Source organism: Lissotriton vulgaris, chromosome 7 (genome assembly GCF_964263255.1).
Source record: "Lissotriton vulgaris chromosome 7, aLisVul1.2, whole genome shotgun sequence".
Classification (NCBI taxonomy): Eukaryota; Metazoa; Chordata; class Amphibia; order Caudata; family Salamandridae; genus Lissotriton; species Lissotriton vulgaris.
In genome coordinates, this window is record NC_141695.1 from 180,306,488 (window position 1) to 180,323,149 (window position 16,662).

The 16,662-nt window shown below is 42.2% G+C and overlaps 1 protein-coding gene across 2 annotated transcripts in view; it reads right to left on the reverse strand.

The window, feature by feature from the left end:
- Window positions 1-16,662, reverse strand: part of LOC147701139 (sialic acid-binding Ig-like lectin 13) — a 291,587-nt gene that overhangs the window by 80,748 nt on the left and 194,177 nt on the right. The window contains exon 5 of one of the 2 annotated variants that reach the window (XM_086929906.1): window positions 4,887-4,934. The exons of the other annotated variant lie outside the window; for it this stretch is intronic. Within the exon in view, the coding sequence (XP_086786032.1) occupies window positions 4,887-4,934 (48 nt within the window). The remainder of the gene's footprint in view (window positions 1-4,886; window positions 4,935-16,662) is intronic. 2 annotated transcript variants of the gene reach the window in all.

Sequence of the window (16,662 nt, forward strand, 5' to 3'; positions counted from 1 at the left end):
TGGGTCTATGTATTTGTACCTATATGCTCTTTTGCACATTCTACACCTACTCTATATGTAACTCATGCAACTGCTACTGTTTATCGTATACCCCCTACGCCCAATGTTGAATACACTGTTTTCCAAGTTGAAACCATATTGAATGAGTTACATATATAGTAGGGTGGACCTGGCCTGGCATTTCGGGCTGGACTGTTACCATAGGGAGCTGGGTCAAGACTGATTTGCCTATGGCTGGATTCAAACTGGAATGGCATGGAAAGATAACAAAACATGGATTTAGGCTAATATATCATTACTGGGGTGAATGTATGACATTCTGTCCCTCAATTGTTCTTTTTACTTTTAGAATGTTTTCATTTTCTTATTATATTTATTTGTTGTCTGCTGCCTGTTTCAGATCACGTGTCTTGGTGGGTGACTTTTGGGCTTGGTGTATTCCCCCCTACACAGCCAAACAGAATGGGAGCTTAGGTGTGTCTCAATGGGCCATGTTTGGCAGATTGGAAGTAGGGAGCTGGGCACAGCCTCACTAACACCTGAATAGGCTATGGGCCCGATTACAACATTGGCACAGTTGCATCGGCTCTCTAACGGCACATTTGTGCCAAAGCCGCACACAGACATGATTACGAGTTGAACTCATGTAAGGCGAACTGTCCTTTGCCCTTCCCATGGCAGTGCCCTGAAAAAAGCCACCGCAATGGGAATAGCAATAAAAGTTCCAGTATGGATGGTGACATCCATGCTGTGCTGGAACTTTGGGCAAATACCGACGGGGCACATGTTGTGTCCTGAATTTATCCCCAAGGTTGGGGGTATGGAGGCCCTGCAGGGCCCCCTTTGTTCCTGCACTAGAAGCCTTTTCATTGCGGGGATCCAGCCATGAAATGGCTGGCACTGCAGGAACTCGTAATATGGTCAGCAGGACTGGCGCAGCCACACTGAGCATTTTACATTGTGGCGCAACTCTGCTACCACCCGGAAACAACTACTCCGTGGCGCAACCAGTGGCGGCCACCTGTATACAACTTTGAAAGTCATAATCCTGCAGACGGTGGACAACCACTGCTGCACCACCACGAGTGCGGCAGTCGGAAGACCACCACACTCGTAATCAGCTGTGTCCTGTCCACACAGAAATAAAAAAAAAACTATAGTGAAGCAGGAGCCAGGGCAGATGGGGTGGACATCTGTGCACTTCAAAGACATGTCTTTGAAGTCTCCCCCACTTGAAAGGCACCACTGTGTATAAGTACAGGAACTCAGACACCATCACTAGAGTACACTTCTGGATCTGTGGATTCTCTACCAAGAAGAAGGGCTGCTTTGCTGCTGTGCTGCTGAAGGACTGCTACTCTGTTGGACTGCTACCCTACCGTACTCCTGTTTTACTGTGCTGATCTGCTCCATGCTGCTGTATTGCTCGGAAGTGAGAAGAACTGGACCTGAAACTCTAACCCAAAACTCAGAGTGACAGAAAGGGCTAGTGTGCTGGCCTCCTGATCTCAAGTCTCAAGGACACTAAAGCCTCCAAACCCCCCTGCACTCTGCCATCTGTAAGTCCACCCTGCCAAGTTATGCCATTCCAGTCTTGGAACCTTGGAAGTGGGCCTAAGTTGTTTGCTCCAGCAGCAATTATGTATTCTCTGGGCAGTGAAGCGAGACAGACACATCACCGCTACTGTGTGGAGAAGAACCAATGCATCTCCACTGTTGCATGGAAAAGAACGGCTGCATCACCGCAGCTACGTGGAGCAGAATGAACGCATCACCACAATTGCGTGGAACAGAACCGACGCATCTCCATGGCTACGTGCAGCAGAAAAAAGGCATCACTTCTACTGCATGGATCATCTTTGACTCAACTCTATCGAAGTTGTCCTGAACTTTTGATTTTGTGCCGATCCTGTGCGACCATATTTTTTTTATACAAATGTATTCTTTCAAAATTAATAACTCAAGTTTTACTCATTGGATTTTTGTCATTTTGGTCTTATTGTATTTACTGAATTATGATCTATTTTTCTTTATATTTGGTGTGTAATCTTTTTGTGTGGTGTTTTCATTGGTTGCTGCTTGATCAGAGCAACCAATGCATCGGGTTCTGGACTGTTCATAATAATGTTTCTTATGATTTTCAAATCAGATGCATTACTAATCATGTATTTGAATATGAGTTGTATTTAGTTGTGTCTAAATTTTGGATTGTATGATTTATGTCCCTAGATGGACAATGTCTGTATATATGATGGCTAAGTGAAGAGGGAGATATCCTTTTACTTGGAAAAGGAATGGGTAACAAGCATTCACAAAACAAAAAAAATCCTTTTCCAGATTTTTTTGGGGGGGTTGTGTGTGACCTTGCCCTCGTTTAATAGTTGTATTCTACATAAGTAGTATTTTGTAAATTTGGTAACCTGCACAAAGACTCTCTTTATATTAATTTGCTTGTCCCTATAGAACATAGTGACTCGTAAGGATTTCCCCTCCATAAAAAAATCTGGAAAAGTAAATTTGTTGTTTTGTGAATGTATATATGATGTATATGATGGAACACACACAGATGTATTTGTGATTAATGACTCTCTGATAGATATATATGTATATATATATATATATATATATATATATATATATATATATATATATATATATATATATATATATATGTATATAAAACATATTATTTGAATTCATGATCTATGATGATTAAAACTTTTGTAAGAAAATAAGAAAAAGTCAAGACAGAGAACAGATTGTTCAGGAACAGTGCACACTACACACAGGACGCACCCTGTAGTATTATATGATCAGAGCTTGTACCACAGTCAACTAACAGTTTCTAATACTACTACTCTTAACATTTTATTAAACTACTTTACTAATTTACACCTAACTGCAAAGAGAATATGGGGGCGATTTCGTTTTGGGGGAAAAGCCTCCTCCCAACAGATGGAATCTCCTCGGTCGCAACGGAGCCCATCCAACCGACTAAGTCCAATTAGACCACCCAATTACGATGTTCCAGGTCAGATTTTAAACTTCAAAGTCATTCCGAATCTTTTCTGAGAGACTCATGGAGTTTTCTTGTCAGTCAGAACCGGATATATGACGTTACAACTCATACTTTTACCACGCATACCATTACAACGCGGTATTTACAACGCATACCGTTACATTGCATAGCGCTTAGAGGTGCTGGATAGTGGTAAGTATAATTGTATATTCCAACTCCAGTCCCCATGGACACTAGGGAAGGTGTTGGATATAAAATTATATTTATTCCCTATCCTAGAGCGCCCCCCAGCACAATGCGTTGTAATGGTATGCGTGGTAATGCCTGCGTTGTAATGGTAGTGCGTGGTAAAAACTTCGTTGTAACAGTTGTATACCGTCAGAACCACATCGTACACCACTATGGACAGCGTTTCCGCACTTTGGATTACGATGACGATTTAAAACAGCCTTTCTGGGCCAGCCCTTAAAACACAGAAAGGCTGTTGGAAAGTGACATTTGGGAGCCCCAGTTAGGGTCCCCTTGGCCCCATGACATATAGTTGATGGCCGAAGAGGTACCTAAGGGACCACCCCGGTAAAACCATGCACTGTGTGGCAGGCGCCATGGGGTGCCTGCAACAGGGTGCAGGGTTTTCCGCAAACCCCCCATTTCCCCATAGGAGCCTGTGTTACAGCCGGTTGTCGGTGGTACACAAGCTCCCATAGGGAACAATGTCACTTCAACCGAACAGTGTTCAGTTGCATCGTAATCAGGCAGTTTGAACTGCTGACCGCGAGTTGATCGGCCTCCATTCCGAGTCGGTGTCAAGAAGAGATATTCCGCCCGACATCGTAATGAGCCCCTTAATGTTGGACCTTCCACTAGGTGGCTGTTATGTTTGGTTTGTTTCTTTTAAGTAATTTTGCTGTGTATTTGAGAATAAAGTCCCAATATGATTTTGCCTTGAATTGATTATCTATTTGAATGGTGGATGAACTACGATGTTCATAGAAATTTAAAGTGATAGTTTATATTACTTCGATCTTGCACTTTTCTGAGGCAACCTGAAACCCACACACAGACAAACAAACACAGACACTGCTGTTAACATATATAAACTGAGGACTTTGCCTTGATCCTATTAGGACTTATGTCTGCAACACATATTTATACGGCGATGAATCAGACATGCATGCCAAAAAAAACATGGTACACTGCATCTGGATGTACAAAGAGAATTTCAGTAGTGCTCCTTGAGATTCATTGAGAATGCCACAACATTTTCAAAGTCATTCTAAACTCAGGTGTGAAAAGTCAGAATGAAATTTCTGAATATTCCACAACGTCTAATGTGTAGAAGAAGGAACAAGCAAAATAGTTTACATACAAATGGGCTATGATGTCTTCGGCTGGATTGAAATATGTGACGCAAGGGTCAATGAAATTCAAGTCAATGCCCTTCATCCATTATTACCAAGGATAATGTTGACTACCCTACTGCTCAAAATTGGCCCTAGGAATCAGTAGAAGGGCCAAGAGAATAAGTTAGATAAATGGGTAAGAACTTTTATGACGCACATTCTTAAAAAAAAAAAGTCGAATCAGATACTACTATTGGTGTTTGTCAAGTTTTTCAAAATTGTTTCTGAAATATGCAATGTTATTTTGTCTCTTTATTTTGTCAAGCTGTAGCATTGAAATCTGGGACCAAGATTTAAAAATGTTTTGCATCCTAATGTTAAAAGACAGAACCTCAGTGGATGTAGAGATGTTGATTTAGGGCCTCACAAAGGGCGACCATGAAGATTTTGTCTTACTAAGCTAATTTGTAGGCTGGTAATTTATAGTTAGTAGTTAGTTCAGAACACAACATTTTCACCAATACCTAGTATTGTGACATTCCCATCATTCATTTGCGGTGTCCTGCGAGGATCTGTAACAATAAAAGAAGAAGAAGAATTATGATTTCTTTGTGCAGTTTATAATATATTTATTCTACTTGCTGAACACTCAAAACTCAACTTAAAAGGTATCATGAACCCACTACAGCGTAGTAGAGCAGATTCTTGTAACAATCTGGGGTCAGATTTACAAGCCCCTTGCAACATTATTGCACCGCCGTTGCGTCACTTCTGTGAGCAGCACGTAAACAATGCGCCAGGTTGCGACATATTTACATTGTGACTCATCTAGGGAAATGCGTCACATTGTAAAGCCTTGCCCCACATTAAACCTGCATTGGTTATAATGTATGCAGGGTGGGCGTTCCAATGGATGAAAGCCTCGTAAAAGTGACGCAGTAAAATCTGTAAGATTTCCCTGCGTCACTTCTATGACACCACTGCGTCAAAACCTTACGCCTCCTTGAAGCAGGTGTAAGGAGTGACACAGCAAAATAGGAATATGTCTTCTTGATCATTGCTGGAGCTGCGTCGTGCTTGCAACATGACTCCAGCAATGCTTGACCTTTGCACCAACAGATGCATGACACATCTGTCAGTCCATGCGCCCTAGAGCGTTACATTGTAAATGTGATGCATCCATGGTGGCGCAAAGGTTTTTTTTTGAGTGACGCAAGTAAACTGATGCATCTCTGCTATAATGCAGAGATGCGTTTGTTTCTTGTAAATCTGCCACCTGATTTATATTACAAGGATTTAATGGGGCATCCAGGGCATCACCAAGGCTGCCATATAGGTCCTTATGCACCACAGAGGAGCAGCAGGGGGAAGGCAACGTGTGGGTGGGTAAGGGTGAAGTTAGCAGGATGAAACTAAAGAGCAGGAGCCCAGATGAGTGATCTCATGGTGTGTTACGACAATAAAAAACACAAAAAGTAGTTCCATGACATCAGCATTGGAAGGCTACACAATACAAAATCAAAACAAGAGTAATAGGAATACACTTCAGTGAAGGGACAAACACAGAACAGGGCATGATGGCCAGTAAAACACAGGGAAAAGAGCTTGAGAAGAATCAATCTAATCACGAGCATGGATTAACGTTGTCGAGTAATGTATACAATGCAGTCTCGAACATCTGTAGTGAGAATGCAAAAATGGCACATTCTGGTGTGAGTTTGAGGAGCTCAACATACTTTACTGAGTTTTTCGAAAGGTTAGTATTAATCACTTCTTACAAGCAAATGTGTTTATTAGTAGGAAATGGGGTATTTTAAAGCATATTAGTCAGGAATATTGGAGATTATCAGGAAATGTGTGTCAAATGTGATTTTGAAAGCACCTGTTGATAGTAAAAATAATGAAAACTGAATAGAACATAAGATCGTTGCGAAAGTGGTTGTGAGTTCTCTCTCAAGGCACCTTTGAAGAAGTGAGTGCCAAGTGCTGCATTTCTAGCCATCTAAAAATATTGATAACAATTGAAAAGATTTTAAAAGCAGTTCTGACATTGGCACTTAGGTCCTGATTTAGAGCTTGGCGGGTGGTTACTCCATCAGAAATGCAATGGATTTCCCAAACGCCCCATTATAAGAGTTTTAGAAGACAAAGCACTTACGATAAGGTGGAAGATAAACCCTCCAACGACCTCTACATCAGGTCGACAGTTACAAGTACGAAGGAATGCTGGATAAAAAGAAATGGTCCTACTGTGGTACAGGGGTATATTTAGGGTTTAGGGATAGGTTTGAGTTTTGGGGTACATGGTATATTTATAGGGCTAAGATGGGTTAGTGTTTAATGGTGTTGGGGTACTTTAAGGAGTAAGGGTGGGTTATGATTATGGGGTGCAGGGGTATTTAAAGGGAGCAGGGTGGTATTAGTTTTTAGGGTGTAAAGGGTAATAAAATAAAATAATAAATAAAAATAATATAAATAATGCAATTTAAAAGAATAAATGTTTTAATTAAATTAACAAAATATGTATGTATATATATACTAGCAGCCCGCCCCAACGTTGTCCGGGGGGAAAGAGGCTTCAGGGCAAACTGCCCACCCAGGCCCCCGCCCGCCCAGAACACTTAAATTTTTCACTTTGACTTCCTTTTGGCCCATGCCAGAGATTGTTAAAGCTGTGCTGCTCCAAATACTCATTTTTAAACGCTGGCACTGACACAGAGGAGAAGGCGGTTCTATGCCAGGAATCAGGGGAAGCGCTGTATGCTTTCAATTAGCCCTGAAAAACCCTGGAAGCAAAGCCTGCCTCGCTAAACAGTGGCAGCATAAATTACACAGAGATTAATTTTAGAGCAGATGGAAGCAGGGCCAACCGCCCGACCCCCTCCCGTCCCGACCGACCCCCTCGCGTCCCGACCCCCGCCCCTCCTCGCCTCGCCTCGTCTTTGCCTTTGCCTTACCTGAGCCGCCGCTCCTCCCCGCGCTCCGGACTTCACGCGCTACTCCCGGCTTGTCATCATCACGCACTTTGCGGCCATCGCTACGTTGCGGCCAGCGCTACGTCGCGGCCGGCGCTACTTTTAAAGAACTACTTTGTTTTTAAATTTAAATTTTTAAATTTACGTTTTTTTTAAATTTATGTAGCCTATGTCTATCTACACACCCTGACAATTTCAAGGATGTATAGGGTGTGTGGATTGGCGCTGTGGTTCCCGAGTTTGCCTGGCTCAAAAGGTTGAGTTCTCTCTTTATAATAGTAGTATAGATATATATATATAAATACACATATATACAAACATATATTTGATGTTTTAATATTGTACTTTTACAATGTATATGACTTTGCCACACATGCATTTGCGTTATAATGGCATGCGTGATAAAGTCATATGCGTTGTAAACGTTTTAGAAATTATGTGTTTGCGGAGAAATAGTCCCGCGTTATAAAGTGATGGTATGCGGCATGTTGGTTTGCGGAATATCATCACATATTCCCGGGGGAGGGATAGTCCTTTTCTTGCTATTCCCGTGTCCGGATGTGCGAGGCGCGAGGCCTGTGCGCAACAGAAGTGGAAAATCTTCAGTGTGCGCTTCAGGCGTCACCGGAAGTTAAGGCGAGATTACATTTCCTGCACAATGGCCCCTGTTTGCACTCCTTTCGGCCCTTGGGAATAGCGCCAGGCCTGACCTCTAAACAGTAGAGCAGGTGCACAGTCACTGGGAGCGCATGGCAAGCACACCTGGAGCTGGAATGTATAGAACCTGGGAAGAAAAAACAATGAAATATTGGGCCCAACGCTCGCTTTTTTTTCCATAATCCCGCGCCCTGCACACGCCCACAAACACCCACAGCACATGATATGAGACATGGCATGAAGGGCTGAACGTACCACACACTCCCAGCGTTTGTCACATCCCCAGCACACACCCACAGCACAACGCAGACACGCCCACAAGGGACTACTTTGCTGGCACGGTTCTTTTAACTTTTAAATGTATATGGTGGGCGTCTGCATAGCCTATGTCCTTCTGCTGCAACTGCCCTTTCCAACGCTGTATTGGGTGTTGTGATTGGTGCTTTGGTTCCTGAGATTACCCGCCTCGAACGTTTGGGCTCTCTCTTTTTAGGTCTCGCCTAGACGAAGCAAAAGCGAAGCTTTTGCGTCTATGGCGAGACAACTTATGCAATCACTTTCAGGGGAATGTAGACAGCAGACTGGCACGAGCTTCTCCTGGCGGAGATTGTAGCTCGTGAGCGCGCACGTCGCCGTCCCTGATATTCCCATGCACAGAAAGGCTCCCGCACGCATGCGCACATACACACACTGCATACACACACACACACACGCACCCCCCTTAAAGAAAGGTTCACGCACGCATGCGCACATACACACACTGCATACACACACACGCACCCCCCTTAAACAGACACACGCGCAGACAGACACACGCACGCACAGACACACTACAACAGACACACGCGCACACCCCACCCCCACTCACCCCTCCTCCTCCGCAACACACTCACCTGTTCTGGCGGTGCTTGGCGTGCCTCTCGGGCGGCGGTTGCGCTTTGCGGGGCACTCTCACCACATGAGAGCCCCGCCTTCTTCATGCGCCCGGCCGCTCTTCACCCGGTCCCCCATCTCGGGACCAGGACTCGATCAGGAGCCCTCGGGGCTCCTCGGACAGTGGCTTCTCTCTCGCGCCGCGATGGGGGCGGGACTTCCGGTTGGGGCCGCGCTGCGATTGGCCGGCTGCCCAACCGCTTCCGGGTCGTCGCAGGCAGCGCGGCGGCCCAGCGGGAAGCGGGAACTTGAAGAAACTCCGCTGGAACTACGTCGCGGCCGGCCCTACTTTTAGGCAACTACTTTGTTTTTAAAGTTAAATTCTTAAATTTACGTTTTTTTTAAATTTATGTAGCCTATGTCCATCTACACACCCTGACAATTTCAAGGATGTATTGGGTGTGTGGATTGGCGCTGTGGTTCCTGAGTTTACCTGGCTCAAAGGGTTGAGTTCTCTCTTTATAATAGTAGTATAGATAGATATAGATTGAGGAGCTATTAGATGCCCCCCTAAACCATTGACAGTGAGTGGCGGTGATACATTTTGGATCCAGGCCCTCACTGTTTACTAGTCTCTTTCCCCCTGGCTAGTGCTTGCAAATTGACTCAGCAGGTCCAATTTAAATAATAATGAGAGGAAGAATATCCACTGTGTTTTCCACCTTCAGCTGAAATAGCTTAACTGAAAGCCCTGTTTCTGCACTGCGCAGCAGCAAGCAACTGGCCTTTTCCCGGACTGGAAAAAAAAAGTGCATTCTGGAAACCTATACTGAATTTGGCATAAGGGTTGATTGCGTGGAAGATTATTGGCTGCCTTCTTTTTATTACATTTTTGTTTAATATACACTACACTACTCCACTTTAGTTCACTCCATGCCATTCTACTCTATTATAATCACTCTATTATACTTCAATACACACTACTTTATGCCACTCTTCTCGACTCCACTCCAGTAGATTGCACTGCACAACACTTTATCTCACTCTACACCACTGTACGACAATCCAGTCTACGCTGATCAACTGCATGACAACCTACTCTGCTCTAATGCAACTCCTCTCTACAAGACTTTACTACACTGAATGCCGATGTATCCCACTCTATGCCCATCCACCTTACGACACTGTACTACATTGTATGACACTATAGGACATGCAACTCCACTCCTCTCTATGACACACCACTCCACTATATGACACAGCACTACACTGTACGACATTCTCATCCACTTGTAGTGAAGAACATTAGGGCCAGCACTGAGTCTTCATTTTAGTTTCACGTTTTAGTTAGACGGCTTTTTTAATGGTGACTTTTTTATGTGTTTTTAAATTAACACAATTTTATACTGAGAAGATACTGTCTATGCAGTTTATTTCTAGTAAGCGTTGCTGCTTTGTTGTCTGTACTTCATGTCCAAGGCTAGACACACAGCACATGATTCCCTTACGTTATATCATCCACTGGATCCGTGGAAAGCATGGTTGTTTCTAGGCAATTAGGCATTGACACAAGCAATTCACCCCCAACAAATATGATGAATAGTGAAATACTCAGACTTTTTCAGAATATATCAGACTGTCATGTAATAGCAGGGTTTACATGCAAATTCAAGTATTGTAAATTGTTTTTCGACTATATCTATACATTGGAGTTTTACATTTTTCAGATTGGCCCCTGAATAAGAGACATGGGGTCCTGAAATGCAGGGCACACGTTATTTCAAGGGGACTAATCACTATTGTTGATCAATTATGATTTATTTTATAGCATAAAAGCTTTCATTTTTATTAATTTATCACATTGACTGTTGCTTGAATAGAACATGTTGACTAGGAAGTCAATTGTATTAAATGTAACTTTGTCAGTCATACAATAATGATGCATGTTAAAATGTTGATTTTGAAACAAATATTTCTTTATAATTGTGCACATTTGGTCCAAGTCACCTGCACGGACTTGGCCCTATTGTCTCGCAATCAGCAGAGGAGCACTTCTGTTGAGATTATCCTGGAACGCAGTGACTCGGAAGACTGAGAAGCAGCCTTCCTGGTTCTAACCTCTATCCTGCAAAGGACGATAGCCTGCTCTACATCAGACTGGCTTCTTGGCACAAACATACCCAGGAGGGGATTAGGCTATGTCAATGGATCTGGCAGGTGGTACTCCCGATATGCTCTTGTTTATGTTTTTACCATTCTCATAATGCTGGTTATCATGCTTTATTTCATTTGCCTAATAACAGCAACACATGTTTTCTATAAATGAATACCAATGTTTCAATAAATATTTGAAAAACCATTTTCATATCTTTCTTGTGTTTACCGTGCGTATGCAGAGTGACAATGAAAGGGTAGATCTGTTTCCTCAATTACTTTGGGAATAAGACTGCCCATGTTTGAGAATGATGATACCATCTTTTACCCTGAAAAGGTTAGGGGTTTAAATGGAGCACTGTGAGCTAGCCTGGAACTGTAGCAACATTTTCCAATGATATGTGTGTACTAGGTCCCTAAAGTCTGAAGTTCATATTGACCTGGTACACAGACCTATTTAATTGTAGTAACCATATTGTTTTATGCCCCAGGAAGTCCTTCATGAAGAGCAGGTCCAGGCTTTAGGCTCAAACCCAGATGGGTCTTTAGGCTCAAACCCAGAGGGGTAATAATAGATACCTCCACAGTCTGTAGCCATCCTGCCCTGGGTAGTGACTGTTAACGCCATATCGTGGGCTCAAGGGGGCTACTTTTAGTGGGGTCCTTCCAACTTCTGAGACATAAGAGGTTTCTGTTACTTCATTCTTTATGTTTATATGTTTTGAAGGAAGGTCTACAGTCAAGCATCTTCCAGATTTGGAGGATGTGGAAGGTCAAGCACTTGATGAATTTCAAGACATCGTTAAGGAACTGGTGGAAGGGTTTGATATACCACCTGGCTTGGTGATTTCCAAGCATACATTTTTCAAGAGAACTCAAAAACCCAACCGGAATGTAAATGCTTATATCTCCTCTTTACGTAAATTAATGACTGAATGTCAGTTCCAGAACTACATTGATCAGTTAATGTATGACCAATTTATCAGTCATTGTACTGATAGAAGTATACAGAGAAAACATCTTTCATTAGGAATCCCATCATTCTTAAAAACCATTTGTATATCTAAAAGCATTGTAAAGTCTTTCAAGTCTGCTGAAGAGTTACATGATAGAAGCAGTAAGCATGTGAATCCTGTTCACAGCAAGGAAGAAAGTTAAAAAGAGAGAAAAAGTCAGCAGGCAAATTCCTCTAATTAGTCTATTCCCTTTTATAAACATATTAATATATGCTTCAGGGGTGGATTCACTCTCCCTGAAAAGGAAGAAAACCATGCCTTTCTAAAAGCTGGTGTTCACCCCCACTGGTCCTTCTTCCTCTCTCCAGTGTACCCGTTCTCTGTCTCTTCTCCTGCCTCTTCCTCTTCTTCCTCTCCCTAAAAAGGCGGACTTTGATTTTGTGTGATGAAGCCAAGAACAATCAAGAAACCTACTTACTTGGAATATTGCGGGAATTAGGGCTAAAGTAGGCAATGTGGCATGGACAGATTTTATGTTTAAGTTCGACATCATTGCATTGCAGGAAACATGGGATACAAATAACAGTTTTTCTCTAGATGGCTATAGTCACTTCTGTATTCCTGCAGTGTCTAGCGCTGCAGGAAGAGCTAAGGGAGGATTGTTAAGTTTCTTTAAACTAGATATTAAAGGTACCCTAAAGAAATGTGACTCGGGATCCGAGCAATGTTTAATTGTTGAACTTTCTTCAGTAGAATCTCCAAACATTTTATTTATACATTTTTACAACTCCAATGCATCAGACTGTACATCACATAGTCTAGATAGATTGGACCATTTTTTGTCAGTCTATAGTGAAAATGTTAATTCTTATGAAATCATTTTTTTGGGTGATTTTAATATACACCCGTGTTCACTAATGTGTGTTTGCGATGATCTAGAATCCCCTCCTAATTGTTTGCCCATCCATCTTGAACATAACAAACAGAGGGATTGTTTAGAGAACTTTCTAGCAAGATGGAACCTATACGAATCTAGCTGTGGGGAGGGGGGGTAAGGGCCCCTACCTTTAAGGGAACAGACAATGGCTCTATCATTGATTATATATTTATTTCAGCATGCTTTTAAGCTAAGGTTTTAATGTATAAAACTGTGGTTTCTGTTTTCAGTGATCACAACCCTGTCTTCCTGGACCTAGTAACTCTTGATCTTATAGGGCATAAATATGGCCCCTGTAACAACAAACAAGCATTTAAAGTTAAGGACCAGGGACGCAGACTGAAATGGGATAGTATAATCCCGGAATCCTTCGTACAAGAGGTACTTTCTGAGGCTGAGGATGAGGTTGGTGTGTGTCTATCTAGTGTGTCCAACGATAGGGAAGTGATATTTGCATTTGGTAGTATATGTAGCAAGATTAATTGCAGGCTATCTGTGGCTTCTAAACCTAAGCTAATGCCCATTAAAAGATGGTTTGACCACAGATGCTCAAAAACACACTCTGCATTGCTTAATGCTTTAAAAGCTGTCCCGAAAAATCGTGAACTTATCACCACCAGTAGAGCCCAATATAAAAAGGCCATAGCAGACAGGAAAAAACAGATTAAAGACGAAGCCTGGACACTGCTCTCAGATCCAGCAATATTAAAAAACAGTGGAAAATTCTGGAAGATTGTCAACCAACCTTTATTTACAGGGGAGGAAAATTCCCCCCTTGAAACTAACATTTCTGATGAAGGATGGATTAAACACTTTAGTGACATCTATTCTGGTCTTACCAGTGGAGATCCCAGGGCGCAGGAGGTTGATACTAACGCCAGAGGGAATCAATTGCACTTTGAAGTATCGGAAGTATTACATGCCATAGACTGTACTCTGAAGAAAAAGGCGCCAGGACCCGATGGTGTTCCTGCAGACGCCTTCAAATGTTTCCCCAATTTTTGGTCAAGATTACTTTGCAGGGTCTTTAATGCATTAAACCATGATAACATTCCTGAGTCATGGAAAACATCTATAATTATCCCTGTGTTCAAAAAGGGAAATAGGCAGGATCCTGCATGTTATAGACCAATCTCACTGATTGACTCTTCAGTTAAGATCTTAGGGAGAGTTATATTAGTAAAATTGAATGAGTGGGTCACAGAGAACAGTATTTTGACAAATGTGCAATATGGTTTTAGACCTAAAAGAAGTACCCAGGATCAATGCCTTAATCTCCACCTGCTGATTAAGAAATATACCAGGGCTGTACCTTGGTTTCATGGACCTCTCCTCTGCCTTTGATTTGGTCAACAGATCAAAGCTTTGGTCAAAACTACTGGAAATGGGCTTGGATAGGACCATAGTCAATTTATTGGCTGACCTGCACTCTGGCCTTACTGCAAAAATTAGAGTTTCTTCGAGCAGAAGGTGCACTGACGCTTTCGTTTCTGAAAAAGGAGTTAGACAGGGGTGCATATTGGCACCCCTGTTGTTCACATTATATGTGAATGCCTTGGAGCCTGCTCTCAGGGATGTGACCCACGACATTCCGCGTGCAGGGGATCAGGGGATTCCTGTTCTCCTTTACGTGGATGACGCGGTTCTTCTTGCGCGTACCGGGGTGGGGCTTCAACGCCTCCTGGACGCCTTTGAATCTTTCATGAGCTCACTTGATCTGAAAATAAATGGGAAAAAATCTCAGGTTATGCTCATGGGCAAGGCAGCTAGGAGAACCGATCACAAAATTTTTCTCTGCGGACAGGAAAAGCTTGTTCGAGTAACCTCCTTTCCCTATTTAGGGATTACCTTTGATGAGAAGGGTAACTGGGGCCCCCATGTTAAGAATAGAGTAACTATGTTAGCTAGGACATCTGCAGCCCTTCAGGGGTTCTCTAAGAAACTTGGGGGTAGGCCAATTGCAGCTGTTATTAAAATCTATAAGGCCAAATGTATCTCAGTGGCATCATATGGTAGCTCGATATGGGGATATAGGGGAGTGGATCCTTTACAGACGATGGAAAATAAATTCTTTAGATCTGTTCTTGGCGTCCCACAGTCAACCCCATCCTACACTGTCCATATGGAACTAGGGGAAGGCTACATCACAGACCTGATAAAAACAGCACCTTTAGTTGCTTGGCTGAGGTTGTGGCTTAATAAAGAAATGCCTTTAAACCATATTATTATGAGAGACTGTTTGTGTCTGGACAAAGTTAACAATATTAGGTGGCTGACCTATATTAAGGAAACTTTTTTAAGGTTGGGGAGGCCTGAGATTTATACTGTAACAGATTCTATAACATCTAAAGATGTAGTGTCTATAAAACTTGCAATGAAGGAGCTTTTATCCCTGGAGAGGGAAGAATGTGAGCTGAAAAAACCCAGTGTCAGGGCCGGTCTAATACTGTCCATACCTGATGGCCCATAAAATTATTTGAACACGGTGACTTATCCTTACCACAGGCTTATTTTAACTCGCTTTCGTTTTAATTTGATACATTTTAATCTTGGTTTTTATCCTGTATGGAGTACCCCAGAAAAGGCGTCACCTTGTTCCTGTGATCATTTCTCCGAACAAAATACTATGCACTTAGTAATGTTTTGTAGTCATTACATTGACGCTAGGAGAAAGTTCCTTGTGCCTATTTTTAGGGAAGCTGGATTTATCCAAGTTAAACCTGCTCTTATTTATTTACAGTTGTTACAGACTCCCAAGATTATGTTTCATGTGGCTAGTTTCTTGGTAAGAGCTATTAGGAGTAGGAATATTAGATTAAAAAATGTGTCTACTTCCCCTTGTAGTACAGATTGTGTACCTCAAATAGGCTCTTTGTAATTATATTGGGACCGTACTTATAAAAACCATTGTAAGAGGGACATCTGGTGCTAGTAATGTTTACCTTGCTGGGGATTTTCTTAGTACCTTTTTAGCACTTTAGCACTTTGCACTTTATACTTTTTATCAATATGAATTGTAATACGACTCATGATTTTTTATCTTGTTGCATTTTAACTGTTTTTAATGTACGTATTTTTTGTATTTTCTGTATTTTTCTTTAATATAATATGTATTTTGCCATTGTCTTTGTATGATATTAAGTTATCGCAATAAAGTATTTTGACTGACTGACTGAGAAAAAGTCAGCAGGCAAATTCCTCTAATTAGTCTATTCCCTTTTATAAACATATTAATATATGCTTCAGGGGTGGATTCACTCTCACTGAAAAGGAAGAAAACCATGCCTTTCTAAAATCTGGTGTTCGCCCCCACTGGTCCTTCTTCCTCTCTCCAGTGTACCCGTTCTCTGTCTCTTCTCCTGCCTCTTCCTCTTCTTCCTCTCCCTAAAAAGGCGGACTTTGATTTTGTGTGATGAAGCCAAGAACAATCAAGAAACCTAGAAGAGAAACTAGAGGTTACCCTAAAAAAAAGTAATAGGCACATCCAAGAAAAGGGCACAGACCCAGAAAAGGGAGGCCCTGTTAGAAGAGAACTAATGAACAGACATGCCAATCCCCCTGACCTGCATAACAACCTATAACACCATCTCAAATAAAATGACTAAAATCAGTAACAAACACCGGGAAACTGAGTAGGAGAAACAAAGCGAGGCCACATCTGCAAAAATAACAACGCTAGATCTATCACCTCTCAACTCATAAAAACTGGCTGAACGACAACATTCCCATGGAACGCACTAAATAACTC